This window comes from Ixodes scapularis, unplaced genomic scaffold, assembly GCF_016920785.2.
Source record: "Ixodes scapularis isolate PalLabHiFi unplaced genomic scaffold, ASM1692078v2 PGA_scaffold9__187_contigs__length_104089568, whole genome shotgun sequence".
Taxonomy (NCBI): Eukaryota; Metazoa; Arthropoda; class Arachnida; order Ixodida; family Ixodidae; genus Ixodes; species Ixodes scapularis.
Genome location: NW_024609884.1, coordinates 36,097,829 through 36,119,946, shown reverse-complemented (window position 1 = coordinate 36,119,946; position 22,118 = coordinate 36,097,829). Strand labels below are relative to the sequence as shown.

At 43.1% G+C, this 22,118-nt stretch overlaps 1 protein-coding gene across 2 annotated transcripts in view; it reads left to right on the top strand.

Annotated features, from left to right (window-relative positions):
• The window catches only part of LOC8034968 (protein CASC3), a 60,393-nt gene extending 38,567 nt beyond the window's left edge, over positions 1–21,826 (top strand). Inside the window, exons 8-10 of one of the 2 annotated variants that reach the window (XM_042287287.1) lie at positions 3,644–3,936; positions 8,342–8,503; positions 10,666–21,826. In XM_042287287.1, the coding sequence (XP_042143221.1) occupies positions 3,644–3,936; positions 8,342–8,503; positions 10,666–10,800 (590 nt within the window). In that variant the 3' untranslated portion in view covers positions 10,801–21,826. Of the gene's footprint in view, positions 1–3,643; positions 3,937–8,341; positions 8,504–8,604; positions 8,764–10,665 lie in introns of those variants that run through there. The other variant, XM_042287288.1, reaches the window with a different exon arrangement.
• Positions 21,827–22,118: the final 292 nt, after the last annotated feature.

Below are 22,118 nucleotides of genomic sequence, written 5' to 3'. Positions count from 1 at the left end.
ATGGGAGTGAAAAATATAGATCTAGGTCTTATGTGCTCTTTTTTCAGAGCTGTATTTTGATTCTTTGAAAGGTGGGCATCAGATCCAGCCTTTTTCTTTTGTACATAGCTTTTGTTTTGACAATTGTTGGACATGCGTTTTCAGCACTGACTTGTGAGCCAAAGCCGCGAGGGACAATGTTCCTGTATGTTTATTCTGGTAGCCTTCCTTCACGCTATAGTCAGTTACAGGTTAAGAAAAGTATTCGGTGGAAAGGAGGGCTGGGGAGGTTGAAGCAAGCGGAATGCTGGAGAGGAGAGAAGGAAATCTCCTTTCTCCAGTGCTCCGCCTGCTTCCTCCTCAGCCTTCCTTTCCCTCAAAAACCTTTCTTAACCTGTAACTGAGTATAGAGTAAACTGACTCAAATTTCTGCTAGAAAGTTTTTGTAGAGAGCAGACAAACAACTGCACTAAAAGTTAAAAATTTGGGATGTCCTCCAAAAGCCTTAAAATAACAAAGTACAATGTTTTAAGCTTACAATTTAATCAGGTGCATTCCTATTGGTTTGTCTGCGTCCGACCAAATACTTTTCTGCTAGCCTCTTCAGTTCTAAAATATTGCTAAATAAACACCACTTAGGAAGATTACTTGTCACCTGGGCAATAACGTCCTTGAAAGCATTATGTCTGGTGTATTCTATTCTTATGGGGTTCTTTGAGAAGTGTCAACTATTAGAGATACCTGACTTCTCTTAATTAAAAATCTGCAAGAACCCTATATTATCATACTGTTCCCCTAACGATACAAAAAAAAGAAATGTGCAAATTAAGACTAGTGAGTGAGGTCTGTCTGCCAATGAAGTATGAAAACACTGGGTCATAAGTTTTCAAAGTACCCAAACTCCTTGTTTTTTTTTTGTTTTTTTGCTTTTGCACTACCATCTGGACGATCTTGAAGTTGCAGATTTACTTGGAGCTTTTTTTCTTATTTTAAGAGCAAACCTAATGAAACTGCTCAAGCTTATTCAGCTTTTTGGGTTGATTTCTAATATCTGGTCATTTTCTCAGTCAGTAGAATTGTCCTCATGATAATAAAACTCGCCCGCCTCTGTTCGGAGGAACAATAGGCAAAAAACTACTCAACAAAATATTCTCCAACACATGGCTAGATACTATGAAGTGTAGAGAATACAATGTTGGAAGCACTTTTAAGACTAACCCATTATTGGTGATTTTATCACACATTGAAGTTGAGTGCTCAATGTGTAGCTAACAAGTAATAAAACAAAATTTCAAAAGAATTCTTAAACCTATATCAAGAAATCTGCTCTCAACATTGTATGCATCTGACATTTAGCTACATGTTTCAGGAAAAGTTTCCTATCTGCCCTAGATGCTCAGATATCCCTCCTGCAAATTTTCTAAAATTCCAAAAATTGTGTTTTGTGAAAACTGTGTTTAAGAATCGACTTCAATGCACATTCAGCCTGCATAGACATAAATTGATTTATAACTCAAGTATTCACCCATGAAATTAGAAACCTGGTAGATTAAAAAAAGCAACAGCTGTAGAGCCATTTTCAGAAGAATGAAGTTTTTGGAATTTTTTGCCTCTGAAGACCCATAACCCCCCTTAACTAGCTTTCTCAAGGGTATTGACACGGGAAACATTCCCCCTTTCTCCAATTTCTGAGCCACTGTTTGTTAGTATGCTTTCCATCGAATTCAGTAGCAGTGGCATTTAAAAGAGAATAGAATCTCTTTGGACTACCAGTGCCCTTGGAGGGGATTCCATACCAGAGAAGTTTTTGAACATAACAAACTGTTTTATATCACCTTATGAACTATTCCAACAGAGCCTCAACTCCAGGGATATTCCATCCGATTGGCGTTCTGCAATTATTAAATCTATTTTAAAATTGGATGACACATCAAATCCGTCTAATTATTGTCCTATATCCCTCACAAGTATACCCTGTAAACTAGTGGAACATGTCATTTTTGCTAACAATCATTTTTACGAACATCATGGCACACTCGGATGAAATCGATTTATTTCCCAATCAACACTGGTTCAGAAAAAATAACCTTGCAACACCCAACTCTTTTTGTCTATGATTTGCGCATTAATACTTATGCAGAAGTACAAACAAATGATATGTTGATTGATTTTACAAAGGCATTTGCTCTATACTCTATCTCAATAGGTGTGGAAGCGAGCGTGTAAGCCAAGTCGTTGGAGAAGGGAAGAAGGAACTCCCCTCTTACTCAGACCCTCTTTTGTATGCCCTCCAGTCGTTTTTCACTCTTTCAGAAATTAGCCAGTCACTCAAAATTTGTACAAAAGCGGCTTTCCTCTCCCTCCTGCCCGTGGCTTCCACTGCACGGAGTGCAACTAATGAGATACAGTATATAGGTGAGAAATTTAGCCAAGGAAGTGTGTGCTAAGCTGGGGCCTTACCATGCGAAAAGTTTCCATTTTTGGCCAGAATCTTTTTTCCCACTTAAAATCTTTTTTTTTTTCTTTTTTTTAGAAATTAATGCACCAAAATTTAGCTAAATAAATGCCTCTTTAAATAATGGCAGTATTGGACATGAACCTAGTAAAACAGAAAATTAATTTCTGAACACCATAATTACAGTCCCCAGCACAGGAAAAAGGACAGATATGTATGGGTAGCCTGAAAGAAAATGTCAACTTAAGAATTCCAGAATATGTAGCATTTCATCGTCAGGAATGGCTGCAAATAGCAATTGACCACAAGTACCTATAGGCTGCAAGTAGCAATAGCTGTACCAAATGGTATAAATCACCATGGCATGCATGCCATTGAGTAAAGCAGTTCCTTGGAGTAGTGAAACACATGCCTGGCATCACCATTTTACTCTAGTGCTGCTCTCATCAACCAAAGTCTACTACATTTCCACTTGAATCGTGAAATTTACAACATTTCTGAATTGGCGTGCCACTTGAGGGATATAACATGTTCGATAGCACTTTTCAGTCTTCAGTTTTTCATGATAATGCATCATTTAGTTTTTATTTAGCACAGAAACTTCTGGTATAGTGTGGGCTGGTTCTTCGAGATCTGCGTTTCGCTGTAGGCAATGCGTGCTTGCGTGCTTTCTTTGTTCTGCTGTGGCGTCGTTTACTTGTCTGTCCCTCACCCACCATAATGCCCTCGCAGGTGTTGTGAGGTGCTGGAATTAAATGAACGATTTTGATTTTGATAAATGAATTTTCCTTTTGTAGTGGGTGAACTTGAAGAACTCCTAAGAAAACCACTGCCTCGTATCATAGTTTGTTTACTTTGTGTCGATGGGAAAGGGGGAACCAAGAGATGCGTGGGTCCTTGTTGTGGAAAAGTTAAGAACCAGACCAAAACCATAGCCATAGCCTCTAAACTATCTACCTGAAGGCACAATGTACAAAGAAAAGGCATTGGAGGCCTTGCAATGGGACACGGCAACCATCGGACGCCGGTGACCAATGATCAATAAACACAATACGGAAAATGTTCACATGCATCGCGTAGCACTAATTACACAAAGGCACACTGGTACTATACTGAATGAAATCAATAAGTGCAGGAGATTATCGAGAATTTGTCCATGCTGCTCTTCACAGTTTAAGGGTTAATGTTTACGATTTCCTTCGAATCCAGTTGCAAGTGGTCACCCAGCAGAGCCTTACCCGTGTCTTCCCCGAGAAGCAGCAGTACTTGGCAGTGGGGCGGCCTGCCTGGGCACACTGGCCCCCGGCCCTGTCCTGCCTCCGGCCCAGCGACCGCCGGTGCTGAGCCCGAGCCAGCCCCCGCCTCCGCCTGTGATAGCAGCAGGTCAGCTGCCGGCGTCTTTCCTGCCTCCCACTGGCCTGGTGGGCTTCCCTGCCCAGTATGCGCCCTACTCGTTCCCGGCCCAGTTCACTGCCCCACCTGCGCCAGCGCCACCTCAGGCGGTGCGTGGTCCTTTTTATGTCAGTAGACACTCGTTAGACAAGGGCCCCTGAAAAGAAATAATGTTTTTTTTTAACAGTCGGGTTGGGGCATGCGTGTCGAAAAATTAATTTTACGCGAAAATTTTACGCGAGATGACTACCAACTAAATCGCGAGACGCGATTTAGTTGGTAGTCATCTTCTTTCCACTTGTTTTCTCTCTCGGCATTTCGGGCGCATGGAGAAAAGGTGGATTAGCTTTGCCATCACGTTGAGGCGGAAAGAGCAAATGACCATTTCGTTGAGGTCAACAGAGCGAAGTACAATTTCGTGACTTCGTGGACTTTGCGCGCAGAATTTCAAATAAATCTCTCGCCGTCATTTTTGCTAAAAAAAACTCTTTTTTTTTTTTTTTTTGCGTAAAATTTATTTTTTGATACGTGTGTCCCAACCAGACTGTTTAAAATAACACTTTTTTATTTTCTTTTCAGGGGCCCTTTAAGGCCCGTTTCCCTGTACGCCACAGAGCTACAGAGCTATTAGTCTGTGTTGGAGCTAGTGCTAACCTTGCTGATGTAGCTTTGACTGCATGCTGTATTAGCGATAGTGTTAATACAGCACTGCATCAGTGCTAAGTTGAAGTCAGCGGTGATTTAGGTCTGCAATGTATGTGTGAACTGGCCTTCAAGCGAGGGTGGTGCACGGAAGTACCTGATGTCAAAAACCCAAGTCAAAAGCTCCGCGGCAAACGCCCTATTCTTTTCGCCCAGTGTTCTAAAGCCCCTATTTCAGAAGCCCATGACTTAATTCCCCCAGTATGAGCAGGCCCTTGTCCCGTGTCTTTTCCCTTTACTTCAGAGTTGTTCATTGTTGTTTTTCTTATTACCGCCAACAGAATTAGATTTATGAAATAAAGATCTCCACAAAAACATCGCCTCAGAGAGGGAACAGTAAATGAAGGCTTCAAAATGGTCTCTTCAGGTCTAGGCGGTCTACAGCTTTGAAGTAGCAGAGTGAAGACACTGCAAGAGGCACTTTATCTCAAAGGAAGCATTGACATGGAGTGTTTCCCATTTTTTTCTGGATTGTGACAGTAGCAACACCCCTGGTGATGACTGTCACAAGTAGTTTTTACTCTGCAATCACTTGCACTTGACTGCTTATGTTTATGAACCTATCGCTGCAGGCTATTCATTATTTCCTTGAAACTTGAACCCGAGGGCAACATTTGAAGTGTGTTGGACAAAGCCAACGCAAACATTAATTCGTCGAGCAGCGGCGCCACTGCCTGACAAAGGGCTGCAGTCCTCGTGAGCGGCAGCGGCGCTTTGGGGGAACTGACATGTTAGAAACTAAGACATGTGACACCACGCCCCTTCGAACAGAAAATGGCAAAGCTTTTTTTTTTGTTTTCAAATGATTCAAAACGGAAGTGACGATTTTCTTTTATAAATAAAGGGAAGAAAATAAAAGACAAGGACGGACGAGACGTTTCCCAACTGGCAGCAAACATTTAATGACCACTCCGGCGACTCCGATGGGCCGGAGTCTTTTCTCCCGAGGGAGGAGGAAGAGGAGCGTATTATCAGGGGAAGGGTAAACAAGAAAGGAACCAAAATAGCATGGATAGCAAAATGGGGAAACAGAAGAATCCTAACAAACTGGTGGAGGAGACAGAGGGAGGTCAAGGCTGAAGTTCTGGTCGGAGAAAGGCAAGGTCGGCCTCGGATGGGGGTAGGGGGGGAACCAATGTTTGTAGGGCTGTGGTGCATGTTGAAGGCCTCCAAAATTTCCCGTCTGTACTGCGACCTGTGCGAAGCTAGCACTGATGTGGCCTCGAAGTTGGGGGTACACGATGCACAAGTCGCGACGTGTTTGGCGATAGGGTGATAATTCGGGACTGAGGGCAGCATTTTTTTACCTCATTGGCATACTCCCGAACTCTGTCGTTGATGCATCGACCGGACTGGCCGATGTGTTGGGAACCGCAGCTGAGGGGGATGGAGTAAACGCACTGTTTCTTGCATGGGGGATAGACTGTGGCGTGTTTGTTCTTCCCTTTATTTATATTTCCCTTACCAGCACGCTCCCTTTCCAAGTAGATTTTCTTATACTTGTTGCTTCTCAAACATCAAAATATGTTATTAGAAAAGTGGGGAAAAAAAAGATAATAAGTAATTTTTAGAGCCCATAGGAAAATCCCGAAAGAGTGCAAGCACCACATGACTAGTGGCCAGTCATGTGACTGGTATGTGCCACTTTTCCGCGGGCGCCAACTACAAGTTTGTTTCGTGCCGTGAATGTAGATCTAGAAAAAGTTTTTTCGTTGTAAATTTTTATTTATAACATCTTTTTTCCATTCAAGCTAAACTTTTTTCCTTTGCCTACGTTGTTTTTTAAGACATGTTAATCTTTCATTTTTTGTCTGAGGTAGTTCTTCATTGTCAAAGGGATCACTCAATGCACTGGCTACTACTCTGTTTAAAGTACCTTTGATCTAGGACAGGGGTTCTCAAACTTTTTGGCCTCGCGGAACCCCAGGGCCCGTTTGCTCGAAGCCGGTTAACTTTAACCGCGGTTAAAAGTTAACCGCCCTTCCCTACTAGGTACCTAAGAGTACCTAGCCAAGTTTGACGAGGGCTGGATGAGCGATAGCTCCGTGTTTTATTATTTGGGTGGTAGCTGGTGTCACCTCCTGGCTGTAGCAAATATAAGTGGCTTCTGTGGAGAGGTTCCCTAAATGGGAGGACCCAAAAATGCGCGCTACCGTGTTTTCGCGACACAGCGCGGCATACATTTGAGCTCAAGAAACAATTTTTATTGCTCGTGGTACAGGTAATCGGTAAGGTAAAACTAAATTAACCCTTGTTTGGAAAATTTCTAAATGTTTGGCTGTCTGAAGTGAAGACCAGCCTCGTTGAAATTTCCTTCCAAGTTCGAAAGTGGACGACGAAGTTCAGTCCTAGAAACGATGAGAAAGAAGTGAGCAATGAAAGGCGGGCGTTACACCGGCAGTATGGTTGGCCAGCATGTAAGAACTGTATATAACACCGTCATAAATTGAAAAACCTGTAATTCGGTTCCAGTGAAAATTGACCTATTAGTAAATTACCCTAACATCGAGGAGAACACTGGAAGTGTAATTCAACGATCCGCGCGCGCTGGCCTTCCACTTATAGAATATTCGAAGTAAATAATCATAATAAATCTTTGACGAACGCGCGTGCACGTCAAAATTTGTTGTAGGCATTTTGCTTTACAATACTTACTACTGCAGACGCCAGCACGCGCGGCGCGTGTAACTACACTCTACTCTGTTTCACCTCATGATGTACCGCAGGAAAGGCTAAAAGCACGAGCTCCTTGCTCTAGGGTACATCTCGGCGGCACAAGCTCGCGTGCGTTGAGAGCTGCTCCTAATGCTATGAGCTCGCGCTTCTAGCCTTCTCTGCGCTACAGCATAAGGTGAAACGGAGTATCGTAGCATGCACCTCGGTGCTTGGGAAATTTAGCAAAAGGTCTATGGGGACGCTGTCTGCTTTTGTGTGCTATCAGTACCCGGCCAATTGAGTCAAGGCAATCCACTTTTCAAAGACGTTGCCATGCCGACAACCATCGCGTTCATTTAGGCTTAGGAATTGCCAGAATCGAAAGACTATCTGAAAAATGCGGCGAGGTGATTGCTCATGCTTTGCGTTTTAAGTGAGGTAAGGCAAATCGAAAGTCTCCTGCACCATTCATTGTTGACAAACGCGCCCAATATTGCAGCTACAACGACGTATTAGTTCCAAAGCGAGCGACGCTCACTCACCGGGGCATCGCCATGTTTCCGCGCCGTCCTTGCTCTGCCGGTCACATGACCTAAAATTCCCCCTCGTAGGGAAATCCGGTTAACCGCGGTTAGTTAACCAGCTTCAAGCAAACGGGCCCAGGAAGCCTAAAAAACTGCCGCGGAACCCCCCCCCCCCCCCCCCCCTCCCCTCCCATCCATGTTTTCCTACCGAGAGGCAACAGACGCACAATTATAGGCAATTTTGCTTGTGTTGCTTCCCATATATCCCCACCATGTCAATTGCAATGTCAGTACAAAGTGAGATGAAGGCGCCTTGCATGGTCCTGCCGCGCAGCCTGCGGCATGTTGGGGGGGTGGGGGAGGGGAGGGGGGTTGCAATTTGGGTGTTCGCGGAACCCGTGAGACCAGCTCGTGGAACCCCTGTGTTCCCCAGAACCCAGTTTGAGAACCCCTGATCTTGGAGAAAACATTAGTCATATTCCGTCCACGTTATATATGAAGAATTGAATTGCAATACTTTCTTTGAATGTTTGTCCGACTTCAAGTATATACTAAAGTTTAGTGTGTTTGTTACTGTCAGGTTTTTGCTGTAACCTTGCAACTGACTTGCTTGTTCTGCTGCTGTTTGTGACAGCCTGCCCTGACCCAGTCGCAGACCCAGAAAGCATTCTACCATGGGGACATTACCTACTACAACACCCAAAGTCAGCAGCACAAGCAGAGGTCCACTCCACCTAGGAGGCCGAAAGCAGCTATCCCCATCGTTCCACCTCCAGGAGCACTTGGACTTGAACAGGTGAGCCAAATTAGTATCTCAGGATCTCAGGAATGTGAAAGAATTTGCTAAGGAGCAAGAAGGACCAGAATCCCGAAAATCCTAACCGCCTTGGTTTTCAGGTCGAGGTAGGCGGTGATGATTCAAGAGTCTTTTCTGGTTGGCAAGAGTGGAATCCCAGTTACACTACTGTCATGGGCCACGCGAAAATGTTGTATAATCCGCAAGTCATATGACCCATTAAACAATGATTATGACCTTGGTGCTTTGAACAGCACGACAAAAATTTGCGGAATTTCAATGATTACTTCTAAGCTACTAATCTGCTAGACTATAAAGGGGTTGAAGCTCTCAAATTGTGATTTAACATGCTTCATGCTCATTCCGATTAACGTTATGCACACTTTTGTCTTGTCCATGTTTGTGGAAGACAATTAGGTCCATATGACATCTGCCTGAATTTTGACAAGTTACCATGTTCGCACGATTCTAACGCACACTTTTTCCAACAAAATCTGTGCCCAAAATTACATGCTCGTTACAATCAAAACCAAAAACCGAAACTCAAAAGAAAAATACAATACTCAATATAAGGTGGCTAGCCCCATCGCCATCACGACTGTTTGTTTTTGATTCGCCTTTTGGTAACCATACTATCATGCGTACTCTCTCTCTTGTCTACAGACTCGTGTCTGCCGTTTTAAAATGCAAAAACAAAAGAAATTCCACTAGGAGGCTTTATTTAAAGGAAAGGTTATCATGGTGGCGGGAAAAAGATAATGACGGAGCAGCACTGCGTGGCCTCGCAATCCCAGCGACACGACAAGCTCGCAAAGTGGTGTTTGGAAGACGGCCCTCCCAGAGGCGACGGTCGCGCACTTGTACAAGTGCAAGAAGCACGTCCCGTAAAACGCTTTAGACGAAAGCAAGGATTACCTCTTTGGGTGGCGAAGAACCATTATCGAATTTTGACAATGGCGACTAGTGCACGGTATTCATTTTTGTGGTGGCATGCCTTTCACTAAATCTGTTTTATGAGGTATGTGTTCAGTCTTCATTATTTTACCTATGCGGTAGAATCGACAGCAGTTTACTTTTTGAATATCTGCGAGCTAAATCTGTCTGCGCATTATAATTGAGTGCGCGTTAGAATCGTGCAAAAACGGTATGTATTCAGAAGTTTGCAATGGGGCGGCACGATGTGGCTTGCCGACAGAACGCACACTGCGTAGGCATTCTGACTTCTGTGAGTGGCGCCACGCCGCAGTGATAAATCAAAAACCCAAATGCCTAGGAGAAGAAAAAAAGTGGAAAAGGAAAGGTGGGGAGGGAGCGAAGAGGCGGAGATAAAGCAAGCCACGGGCGCAAGCAAGCATTGGGCAGTGAAAGAAAAGTCCTCTCGACTTTCTGCTCGCTGCCTCTCATCGTTTGCGGAGAGAACTGCTGAGTGGTGCGCGTTCGTGGCGTCTGTTTATTTTGTGTGTCTCCTCGGCCGAGCACCCCCCCCCCCCCCCCCCCCCCCCCCCCCCACCCTCTCACCCTCCCCTTTACTGCCAGCGGCGCTCTGCCTCGGCTCTCCTTGTTTGAAAAAGTGGCGGCAGTGGGTGATGCGATGACACGCAATAAGGTGGCGGTGTGCAGGTCTGCCGAGTATGACGGTCTGCAGCCATTTGTGCAGGCAAAATCGCATCATCATCCTTTGGCATAATTCAGGAGTGGGCAATCTGTCGAGCAACGGGCGGTCAGTCGGAGCAGCGGGCGGGGGCGGCCAAGCCACTGCCGCCCACCATGGGGAGAACCCTGACTGCCTATTTTCTTCATATCATTTTTTATAGATAAGGTGCAGTTTGCAGGATAACAAGTTTATTCATTTGTTTCTTGGCAGTGCATAAAGCTCCAAATCAAAATTTAGTCGAATGACATGAAACAATACCTGCTTTTACTCTGACACCCTTCAAAACATCTTAGATACTTTGAATCTTTTTTTTTTGTATTTTTGGAGCTAATGACAAAGTTAACTACACTTTACAGAAGGAACAAGACTGCCACTAAAAACTAGAGCCACGCCAATCAGCGCAGTACTAATGCCGTAAAAAAAAAAATACAATTTTTAAGTTATATGTTTAATCTAATTTAGCAGTGTTGTTCTCCCCCTTCCTCCTATTCCCATTTGTTTTATACAGGAAGGGATTTCTGGCAAGGAAATGGGAATCTCTCCTCATGAAAGATTGAATGAGGATTTGAGTGGCGGTGGAGTGCTTGTCACAGGACCTGGACACTGTGAAGGCCTGGCTGCACAACAAGCAGTCGAATTGTAGCAATGTCCCCTTTGTTTGTTTTTTTTATTGTTTTTTTTTGTCTGTTGAAGTGCCACACTGCTGCCTTGCAAGCTGGCATGCAGCATTTTCCTGTAATATTTAACTTGAAGGAGTGAAACTCTGGTGGACTTTTCCGAAATTTTAAATTTAATTATTTGTGGAACAATGGTCTCTGGGAGTTCCTGTTATTAGAAACCTGTAGATAGCAATAAAGAAGCTAATTTAAGTTCTATCATCCCGAAACTAGAGTGGTGATGGTGGCGATTGCATGTTCTAAGGGCAACATGCTTGTTTCGTTGCAATCTTAGCTATTAAAATTTTTTTCTGCCCTGGTTATCTTTGAAGGGCCATTCCAGGCAGAAAATTCTGCTGTGGTCTCAATCTACTAACTGAGCAAATTCAGTCAAATCGGTGAAATTAAAAATGAGAATAGTGATAATTTTATCTGATAGTCACCATCGAAAGGTGAGAGATTTGCTTATTACTTTTCAGTTTTGTATTTGACTTGTTGGCCTTGGGGCAGAGGAACCATGTTCCAGTGCTCCTCTCCTATGGGGAGAAAGCTGGTTGTATCTGTGCAAAGGAGATAAAATGGGGGGCAAAAGTGAGTGTGTAACAAAGGGGAAATAGCCCATTGTTACCTGGGGTGTCACAACACACTTCAGGAAGATGTGTAAATTCTCTCTTTTTCCAATTCAATTTCAAATAAAATTTGTGAGATGTTGCTTTGAAATATAAAAGGGCATGTGTAGATATGGAATTTGGGGTTTTATTCAAAATGAGAAATGCATAATTTTTTTTTAGCTGGAATGGTTCTTCAAATTTGGAGGCTCGGAGCAATACGGCATTAAGATTGAGATTTGGAATGCTTAAATAAAGGCATAACTCTGCTAAAGGTATGAGGATATCTGAGAAGGTAAAGAGGCTATTTTGTTCTTGGGTTAAACACAAAAGTGGTCTAACCTTGATAATACTTTGTTGGGGAATGTGCCTTCCCAGCCGTTGCATTTGGTGATCAGCTCTGATATCTTCGTTTGTAATTTTAGTTGCAAGCATCTCTTGTTTTAGGAGGAAATTTGGTTTGACCTTCACTTTCAATCTGGGGGTAAATTCGAACATCCTCAGGAATGTTATTTATGGTAGTATGGATGGTCAGCAGTGGTACTTTGTTTGATATACACCCCATGTACCCTTGTTCTTAACTAAGGCAGAAACTGTGAGTGCAGTTTTCCACCTTTCTGAGGCGTTTCTGCGCAGCTTTGGTCCAGCACAGCTTTGCTCCAGCACAGCTTTGCTCCAGCACAAAGAAGAGTGAGTGGCGGCATATGTACAGGGTGTCTGATTTTGATTTGCACAGATTTTATATAGAAACAGGGTGAAAGTTAGACGAGTGCCATCTTCACCATGCATTTGTCAGGCTCGGTGAATATTAGATAAGGGGATAATCGTCATGGTAAGTTGACTAATTAACTCTTTCCTGACCTCCCCATTGGCCATCGACTACCAGTGATCTATGGCTTCTAAGCGTCGTCAAAAAATTAAATTTAGTGCGGAGAATCATGTTCTACAATCTCGTGGATAGCCGAAGAACTCTAGTTTCGATTTCAACGTAGGTTTGAGGTTTATCACAAGCTGGTAAGTTGTCAAAAATGGTCCTGGGATCGGTGGTTGCACTTGTCTAACATGACTTACTGCTTGCATCAGTCTTTGTAACAAAAATTGCATTATTTTCATAATTCAACTATATTGTGGCATCTTTTCTAGACCTCAAGAGCTCTGGGCACACTTTAAATTGTGTTAGAGGCGTCGTTTAACAAATGTTTGTCGGTAAGCATCACTATGATTTTCAATGCTGTCCTGAGCTGCCGTGCACTTTTTATGTTCCCAACAAGGCGGACAAAGATGTTAAATATGAAGGAACCGCAATCAAGGCTATGACACAACCAACATATCACAAAAAAGCATTCTTCTGGGGATGTGAGGTGACCCATTTGTGTGACGAACCAAAAATAGACGTCAGTTAAAGTACACCAACTTTCAGAAGTAATAGCCATTGGTGTGGGGCACATTTTGTTTATTTGGAATTTTTTTTTTATTTGACGTTTAATTTGACATACCCTGTAGAAGTTGCGGCATTTATACGCCTTCCGCACATTATATTTTCAACAGATAAAATTTTAACATTTTGTTTTCACATTATACCAACCTCTGTTTCTTTTGAAAGAACAACTAATTGGCCACATTTTGTTGTGTCGTATTGCTCAATACGCAAGTTAGGAAAATAAAAGCGTTTGCACGAATCCCTTGAAAATTGCCAATTTTTTGTGGCCAGGAAAGAGTTAATTAGTTCGTTAACTTTTTTTAATAATTTTAGATAATCATTGATAATTTTTCACATTTCTTAGCCCAATTTTAAAATTGCCCGCAAAAAGGCGTGCCACCAGCCCTGCCCACAATGACGCTTAGAGCAGTGATGTAGTTGTTTCAGTCACATTGTCTCTTGTGTCGTCTGCATTCCCACCAAGGACACTGTCAAGATAGGGACGACATGATTGAAACGACTATGTCACTCTTCTAAGCATTATTCTTATTGTGGGCAAGGCTTGCAGTGCACTTTTTGCTCGCAATTTTTAAATCTGATTAAAAAATTTTGAAAATTTATCAATTAATATTTAATGAAACATTACATTTCTACAAATTCTTTTAACTGGCCTGGTCTCTAAGGGTAATTGCCTTCAATACTGCAATTGCAGCATGACCCCTTAAACCAATTAATACAGAATTAATGAATGGATTTCAGTTAATTAGCCTACTCACCATGATGATTATCCTCTCATCTAATATTCGCCGAACCTGATAAATACATGGTGACAATGGCACTCATCTAACTCCCCTCCCTCTTTTTTTTCCCTTTTTTTTTTTATCTGTTTGAATTGAAAGCAAGCACCTTGTATAAGTAAAAAGTGCACACTGTCAGCATTATCATTGTTTTGAATGGGAAACTCTTCATTGAGTCACTATTCAAACCTTGAGCAATTCTTACTTATTTGCTTTTCGAAGCCCAATTCCAATTCTCCATTTTTATATATAAACACTCGGCAGAAATATGATGAGCAGGAAGTGCTGTGGTGCCAGTGTGAGGTGCATCTGTTGAAATTGTTTGAGTGCTCACTGAACTTGTGTTTATTTATGTCTGGTAGACAAATTGCTTTTCATTGCAAGTCTGTGTATCAGCAGGGTGGTAGTACAGTATGCAAAGTTTTTAACACACGTTTTTATCCCTTCATAAATTGTGTATGAGGGTAAATGTTTTGATGGACCTAAGAGCTTATATGGTGAGACGTGAAACTTGGTGACTGCATAATGATTGCATGGGTTCATAGAACACCGTAATAAATCTCTGTGTGAACAACTGCTTAAAATTTTTTATGAAATTGTGATAGGGGAAGTGATGACTGAGGCGCCCTGTTCATTAGAATGTGTTAACTGGTGCAGCGCCGAAATGTGAAGCAGGAAAGGGGTATTAAATGCACGCCATTGAAGTTGGGAATAGGTAAGATGGCAGCATCACTTGCAGAGTTTTGGCCACTCTTTCCTCGTCATGATTGAGGAGGTGAACAATTTCTGCTCCACAATAGGAGATAAGTCCTTGTATGGATATTTTCTAGGAAATTTATACTAATTCTGACACTATTATATGGTTGTACAAAAATACTATAGTACCGTAATGTACTGAGCAAGTGCCCACCCAAAATTAGAGATAATCTTTAAAAACTGGATGGTAAACACTTGCTGGGTTCCAGATAGGGTGACCAGACGTCCCTTTTCGACCGGGACAGTCCCGTTTTACGGGTGCATTTTTACCGTCCCTTTATATTTTCTCAACGAAGCCTCGTGTCCAGTTTTCATGGGAATGTGCGCATAGTTGCGATATGAGTACTATGCGAGTGGAAGGAATCTAAAAGGATACATAATACATTTTACAAAAATAAACATACTATAAAAATGTATTTCCCACAGAGGAAATTTAGAGCTCTTTCTGTGTTTCTATCTGTTAATACAATCTGTTTGCACAGATGTTTGTTTGGGGGACTTTTTCTATATTACTATATGTGGCATGCTTCGGTTTTGTTTAAAATGAAGGACAAAGGTGCTCGTGTACTCGACTAAACAAAAAACTGGGGAAAAGTGTGCAGTGAACTGAATAGTAACGGAGCTTGCTTTTTCTTTCGGCCCTGCTCCCCCCTCCCTTTTGGTGTCCCGTTTTCTACACTGTAGATTAAGGTCATTCTAGTTCCACAGTAAGGTGGACTTGACTGCTTTGCTTCAGTGCACGTACGTCAGACTTTACTTCTTCGCACCAGCATGCTTGAAAAAGCGGCTGATGCAGAGAAGCATCTCGGTTTGCTAGGCAGGCTTAGCCGTTTGGGGTGGGCACTTGACACTTCCTTGGCTCACTTTTCAAACATTTAAAAAGTTGCCGGTGGGCGCTTGCTGTGACATGGGTGCATGCTCGGTATTTTACGGTATATATGCAACAGAATTTGGCACAAGATATCAATGTAAAAGCGTTTGAGTTTAATTGCTAGTAGTTTTCTCTCTTCTCAACTAGGTCCTTATATTGCACATTAAGGAAGAAAACGTAGGAAATATTGTCTCTGCTTCTTAAAAGAATGCCGATTTCATGCTTTTACTGCCAATATTTGTGATTTTATTTTTTTTCTTGGTTTTTGTTTTGAGTTTTCGAATTCCTGCAGTATCAGATGTGCTCGTATTTGTGTTTTTTTTACTGGTATAAAAAGGTGTAAGCTTCAGGACACACACTGTCCCATAGCAGCTCAAAAAAGAATGGTGTTGAATTTGCTCACACTCTTAAACAATTTTTGTGATTGTGACAAAACATGGTTAAAGGAACTCGTCAGAGGTGATAAAAAACTGATTTTCTACTATGAACTTTCTCAAAGCATCAAGAATCCTGGCGTTATTGGAAAAACATTTCAGTAATAAAAATTTAATTTTGTCGGACCAAAAAAAACTTTTTTAGTATAGATTACGGCAGTGTTTGTGTACTACTAAATGGTAATTGAAGTTACATCCACCTTGCATATCAATAACAGTTTTGCCATAAATTCCCCATCGGGCAACGGAAGCAAAATCGCAGTGTGGTGTGAACATCTTAACAATGTCTGTAATGCACGCAAGCTTAACGGTTGGCTGATACTTTCGTAGTGCGTTATGTATCGTCAGGTGACCTATTTCTTTTTTCTGAAAAATACAAATTTATTAGACAAGTACTGCAAGCAACTTAATTTTTGCGAGGACCTCATTTCGGGAAATTTTTATTCGCAAAAAAGCGGTCACCCGAACAAGTCGGGCAAGTGTCGATATTTCAGAACCAATATTGACGCTCTGCACCAGTCAGCATTAGCAAAACTATAAACGCGCAAAAACACATTCATAAGATCACACCTGATTGTGAGCAGGTCCCTATCAATATAAAAATAAGCCTTGTTCGAACACGTGCCTACCTGAACAAGTTTATTCCATACCTTCACTGGCTTTCCCCCTGGCGAAGTGTACCGTAATACCCCGAGAGATAGCCCACCCAAAAACGAAAGCAAATCGGGTGAAAATAAGGAAAACTAACTTTCAATGTGCAATGAAGAAAAAAAAAAAATTAAAAAGTGCTAGTTTTAGATTTTGCGACCTGCGAAGCTTGTCATCTCAGGGATGGGCGATGAACCAAAGATGACTGTCCTTCCCAGTCAGCAATGTTTGCTTATCTTCCGCCCTAGCTAAGTAACACCATTTGGGGTCACCATTAGCCAGGGCCCTGCAATAGACCCTTTCCGAAATTGTGAAATTAAACAAAAGATTATGCGTACCCTCATCGCTTCCAGCGTGTAGCCCGTGATTGGTTCCGAGTTTGCGCCGCGCAATGACGCAGCACTTGTGTAGAATGCTTTTCGATTCGAGTACACTCCGAATGCTGACGAAGCACTCTTGTCCAATGTGTGCTGATAGTGCATGACCAACTAATGGCGGCCGTACATAATCTATACCAGGGGTCTCAAACTCGCGTTAGAAGCCGGGCCGCATCCAGAAATCTTAGGTTCGCAAGGGTCGGCATGTCGGGAGCGGGGGGGGGGGGGGGGGGGGGGGTTGGATTTGTATTCGTCGCTATTAGGAAGTCTGTGACGTCCGGTTTCTGATTTTGACCAACACGGGGTTCATGCCAGATACCATCGCCGCTTTTGACAACAGTCGAAATCTGCACCAACCATGCTACAACTCATTGCCGCAAAGTTTACCTGCGTAATTTATGTTGCAATTCGCAGTATTACAAAGGTAATGTCCAAAACAATATATGAAGGCCAAGATATATTTATTCATGTGAACCACAAATATGGGAGCTAAAATTTGATGAACACTGGCTTGACACCTGACAACGCTTAGCGGCGACGAGAAAATCAATAAATCAATGCCCGCTTTCAACCCTTGTGCGGAGACGATCCTTATGTTCGATCGCAGATGTTCGTCGGTCCATCCTTGACCGAAGCGTCGACTTGTTCACCTTTAGCAAGGAAAACAGTTGCTCGCACAAGTATGTGCTCCCGAACATGGCGATTATTCTTACTGCTTGTTGGCACAGCGAGGGGAAGTTTGCCTCGTCGAGGAACTTGTAGAACTTCGGGACTCCGACATCCTCAAACTTCTGCTTGAGTACAGTGTTTGCTTGCAGTTCAGGTGCAACGTCGTCCACTCGCACTGAGAAGGGCAAAGTAAAACGTTTATATTCTCTTGACAGCTTGCTCACGTCCTGGAACCGTTCTTGGAATTCTTGTTGGAGATCACGCAGGAGGTCCGAAAAGGTGTCGCACGATTCTTGGCTTGCGTGCCCTAGTGACTGGAGCTTCAGAAAATGGTCGAGTTTGAGCAGCCTCATTTGGCGCTCCCAGAAATGCCTGGATGTTATCGTACATTGTCGTAATAAGTTTGTCCTTCCCCTGAAGTTTCTCATTTAGACGGCTCAGGTACTCGGTGAGGAATGTGAGGGAGCAAAGCCAGCTGGAGTCGGACAGTTCAGCGACGGCTTTGTTTTTGCTTTTCAAAAAGGTATCAATCTTGTGTCGAAGATCAAAAAACCTCTTCAGAACTTTCCCACGACTCAGTCACCGTACCTCAGTGTGGTACAAAATTTCGCTATGCTCGCTGCCAATCATCTCCAACAGAGATACGAAATGTCGATGGTTTAACACTCTGGAGCGAATCAAGTTTACTGCATCAAACACAATGTCCACGACTCCTTTCATCTGCAGTGACTTGCTGCACAGTGCCTCATGGTGTAAAATGCAGTGGACTGCTGCAAACCGCTTGCTGATATCCAGTCCAGTGAGTTTCGTCCTCAATCGTCCGACAAGGCCGCTTTTCTCTCCTACCATTGACGGTGCGCCGTCGGTTGCGAGGCACACCAACTTCTCCCATGGCAGCCCGGCACGATCAACCACTCTTTCGATGGTGGAAACAATATCAGCACCTGTGGTTGTTCCTTTCATTGGAACTAGATCCAAGAGTTCTTTTGCGACGTCCAAATTTTTGTTTACGCCCCTTTCAAAAATGGCGCACTGAGCGTTGTCGGTAATATCGGTGCTTTCGTCGACGGTGATTGAGAATGCGTTGAAGCCGTTGCATCGGGCGAATAATTCTTTCTCAACGTTTTAACTGAGCTCATTAATTCTTCCTGCCCCTGTGTTTGGGGAAAGGCTTATCTTCTCAAATGTCTTCTTCATGCTGGGACAGACAGCATCAGCAACCTCAAGGAGGCATTTTTTTAGGAACAGGCCATCAGTAAATAAATGGCTTGGGCGATTTGGCGATAAGCTCGGAAACAAAAAAGCTGGCTCTCACCGTTTCGTCGCTTGTTTTGACCGCCTTGTGGAAGAGGTCTTGCTGTTTTCCCAGGGACGCCTTAAGTTGGGACACAGTGATCTCGTGGATCTTTCCGACGAGGGCTTCATACTTCTTTTGATGGCATGACATAAAGTGACGTCGTACATTATATTCCTTTGGCACAGCTACTACAGTCTGACGACGAATCAAACGCAACACCTTGTCTCGCGCTTCCGTGAAGAAATAGGATAGTTACCATCGCTCTTGAAAGAGCCGCTTCTCGTCTTCACCTTTGCATTTTGCAGACGGCTTGGACAACGACATCGTGATGTCTGCTTAAGAGTCGACGTCGCAAAACTGAATCGTTGAAACAGAACGCAACAACCTGTGCTGATCAGTGCAAATCTCGGGTGCACAACGCCACCGTCAACCGAAGATCACTCTGGGCGTGGAGAGGGGTGATCGCATTGAGGGTAAAATGCTTTTCCAAGAGCTTGAAGGGAAGCATACAACGATGGAATCAATCCACCAGTTTCGACTGAGATAAACTTGGGTGCAAAGGATAAGTGAAGTGATAATGAACACAAAAGGGTGGTTGGGAGAGTTAACCCAACGCTTTGACGAGGTTATACTCCGTTCACCCCGAAGCTGTCAGTGCGCTGGTGGCTACGTGTTCGCCGGACCAATCTTGTCGCTTGACCTCGCTCAACGCGCACGAGTTCGCGGAGACGCAGTGGTCACATGGTTCAAGGCCGACAGTTGAGTGGCCCAGCGAGCGTGCAGCTTCCACCGCACTGTCAGCTTAGGGGTGAACGGAGTTAGGAAGAAGGTGGGGTGGAATGGAGGGTGAGATTAGTTGCCCCGGATGCGCCATCCGCATATGTGAAGGTGTGGACCAGGATTATAGGAGGCTATGCTTCGACACTCTGCGCCAAGGACTCTTGGAAGCCCTTTGCCAACGCCTCGGCTACTCCGTCCGGTTCGACTATCTATTTTTAACCAAAAGCGGCCCTCTCTCTTGCACAGACGCTATCTCATGACACTGCGCTCTACGTTTGCGCCATGTATACTGGCATATGGTCAAAGTCGAACAGCTTGGATTTTTATATTTTAGCAAGCTTTTTACACACTCGGGGTGCGCGAACGTGAAGACATAATGAAAAAAAGCCAAAATTAAATTTAAAAAAAGAAAAAATTTATTTATGCTTGGCTGCGCGGGCCGCAAGAAACCACCGCGCGGGCCGCGTGTTTGAGACCCCTGATCTATACATTGTTTCATAATTTCGAAAAGGGTCTATTACAAAAAATGGGCTATCTTTTGGCGTTTCTGAAAAAAGAGTGTGTCATACCAAAAATAGTGGGTTATCTTTCGGGGGTGGGGCATCTCTTGGTATGTTAAAGTAGTCTGATTGTATTGTGTCTTTATTCTTCTATACGAGCCCTTGAGTGTGGCTGCTACAATCGTATTTTATTTACTAGTGCAAAAAAAATGTCACCTGCAGTCTTGCTATCCTGCAAATCAGGCGGTCCCAGGATGTGATGGAGATTGGCTGTGGTCTCCGCAACTGGTTTGAAGTAGGTGAAAGCAATGTGGGAGGTCAACCCCTTCTTTGTCTTGGAAAAGGCGTTGGGAAGCTAGGCAATTGCTTATGCAAGAAAATGTGCCGCACTGAGCTGAAGTTTGTTCACTTTTTATATGTTTGCTTGTAACTACAGTGACGGTGGTCACAAGCAGTTTGTAACCTAAAATCACCTGGTTGGCTACAGTGCTCTAGGCCCTATGGCTGCAGGCCATTCATTCTTTTCAGAAGTGGATTCGAGGATGAGGTTAGTGAAGCACATGGAACAGAGTCAGTGGGAACGCTAGTCTGTCTTTTGGCCTTCCCGAGATTGATACTGAGGTGGTTTTCCATCCCGGTATCATTCTCAGCAAGGCCACCTGTCAAAATTTAGTAAAATATTCCAACATTCTAGCTTGGGCCAAATTTGCAAAATATCAAGCTTGCAAAAAAATAAAGTTGGTTACAGTATTTTATGTTGATTATTGGAGATGTCAAACACACTCTGCCAATGCCCTTTCATGTTGTTTGCAGCACTAAGATATGCAATAGGCGACTAATCACGCTAGACTTGGTGACACTGTGTCGCTGTGTTGGATGTTAAATTTATCTTTTGTAGCAATGACAGCTTAGTACATCGCTTCAATACTTGCTGCTATGTATGTGGGCATGCATGCCTCTGTGGCATGGATAGAATTTTCCTCTTTAGTTTTCCTTACAAAAAAGTCGCTGGCTTTTGTTCTTTGCTGGGGGAACATTGTGTTGAATGACAAATTAACACTTCAGTACATTAGCCTGTGCCTTGAAGATGAAAGTGAAAATATACAGGCGAGCTGGTGAATTAACTCCGTAATGAAAAACCTGAGACTAGGAATAGATAAAATAACAGACAAGCACACACACTGTTGGACGGTGTGTGTGTGCTTGTCCATTGTTTTTATCTATTTCCAGTCTGTTTTTTTTTATTATGGAGCCTTGAAGAGTAGCTGTTTGTATTACCGTAACCACAGCAGTTTGATACACTGCACATAACGTCGTACTTCCACATGTCTCGTGCATTTTATATGGAAGTATTTCATTTTAGATTGTTTTGTAATCTGCAGCTTCGATAGCTTTTGTACTGAATGATGTCATTGTTTAATTTTTTTTTTTCTTAGAACAATGCTTTGATATTGTTCTCGGTGTTTAATGGTGGCAACTCGGCATATAATGGATGCTTTTTATGTTGTCAGGCTGGTATTCTTCCAGAGTTTGCATGTAATTAATTATTTTCTGGTTGATGTGCAGGTTGCGTTTGTTGAAATATGCCTACTGTAACTAGCTACTTTCTCTAGTGCATCGGTGCAAGCACAGAATGTGGTTTCTATTTTTACATGTCAAGCTGTTAGTATGCCAAGTAGTTTTCTACTCAGCCTAATATTTCTATCCCCTTGTACATACAAATAATATGTGCAAGTAACGTGCATATGGCTACCCTAAAAATGGGGCAGATTACTTGCATTTCTTATTTCATGTATTTGTCTACACAACTTGTATTTCAATCAAATAAAGTCAGTTTGATGTTTCAGGCTTGTTAATGAATGGTGTACTTTATGAGCTGCTAAATTCAACCAGCGTACATACTGTGGTGAAGTGGAATTTTACCCTATTTCGCCTTGGCACGAGATTTGGCAAAGTTTACTGTCACAATGTCAGAGCCTTGGAAGGTGTTGCAAGTGCGCAAACATTTGTGCGGTGGAAGCAACTGTCGATGGAAGAGCTTGTACCAATGACTACAGAACACTTCTTTGACTGGCGTATTGAGCGTCCTATCCCGCCCATACATCCAAAGTGGTCCTGGAGTGGCAGCAAGTGACGTCGCACAAGCCG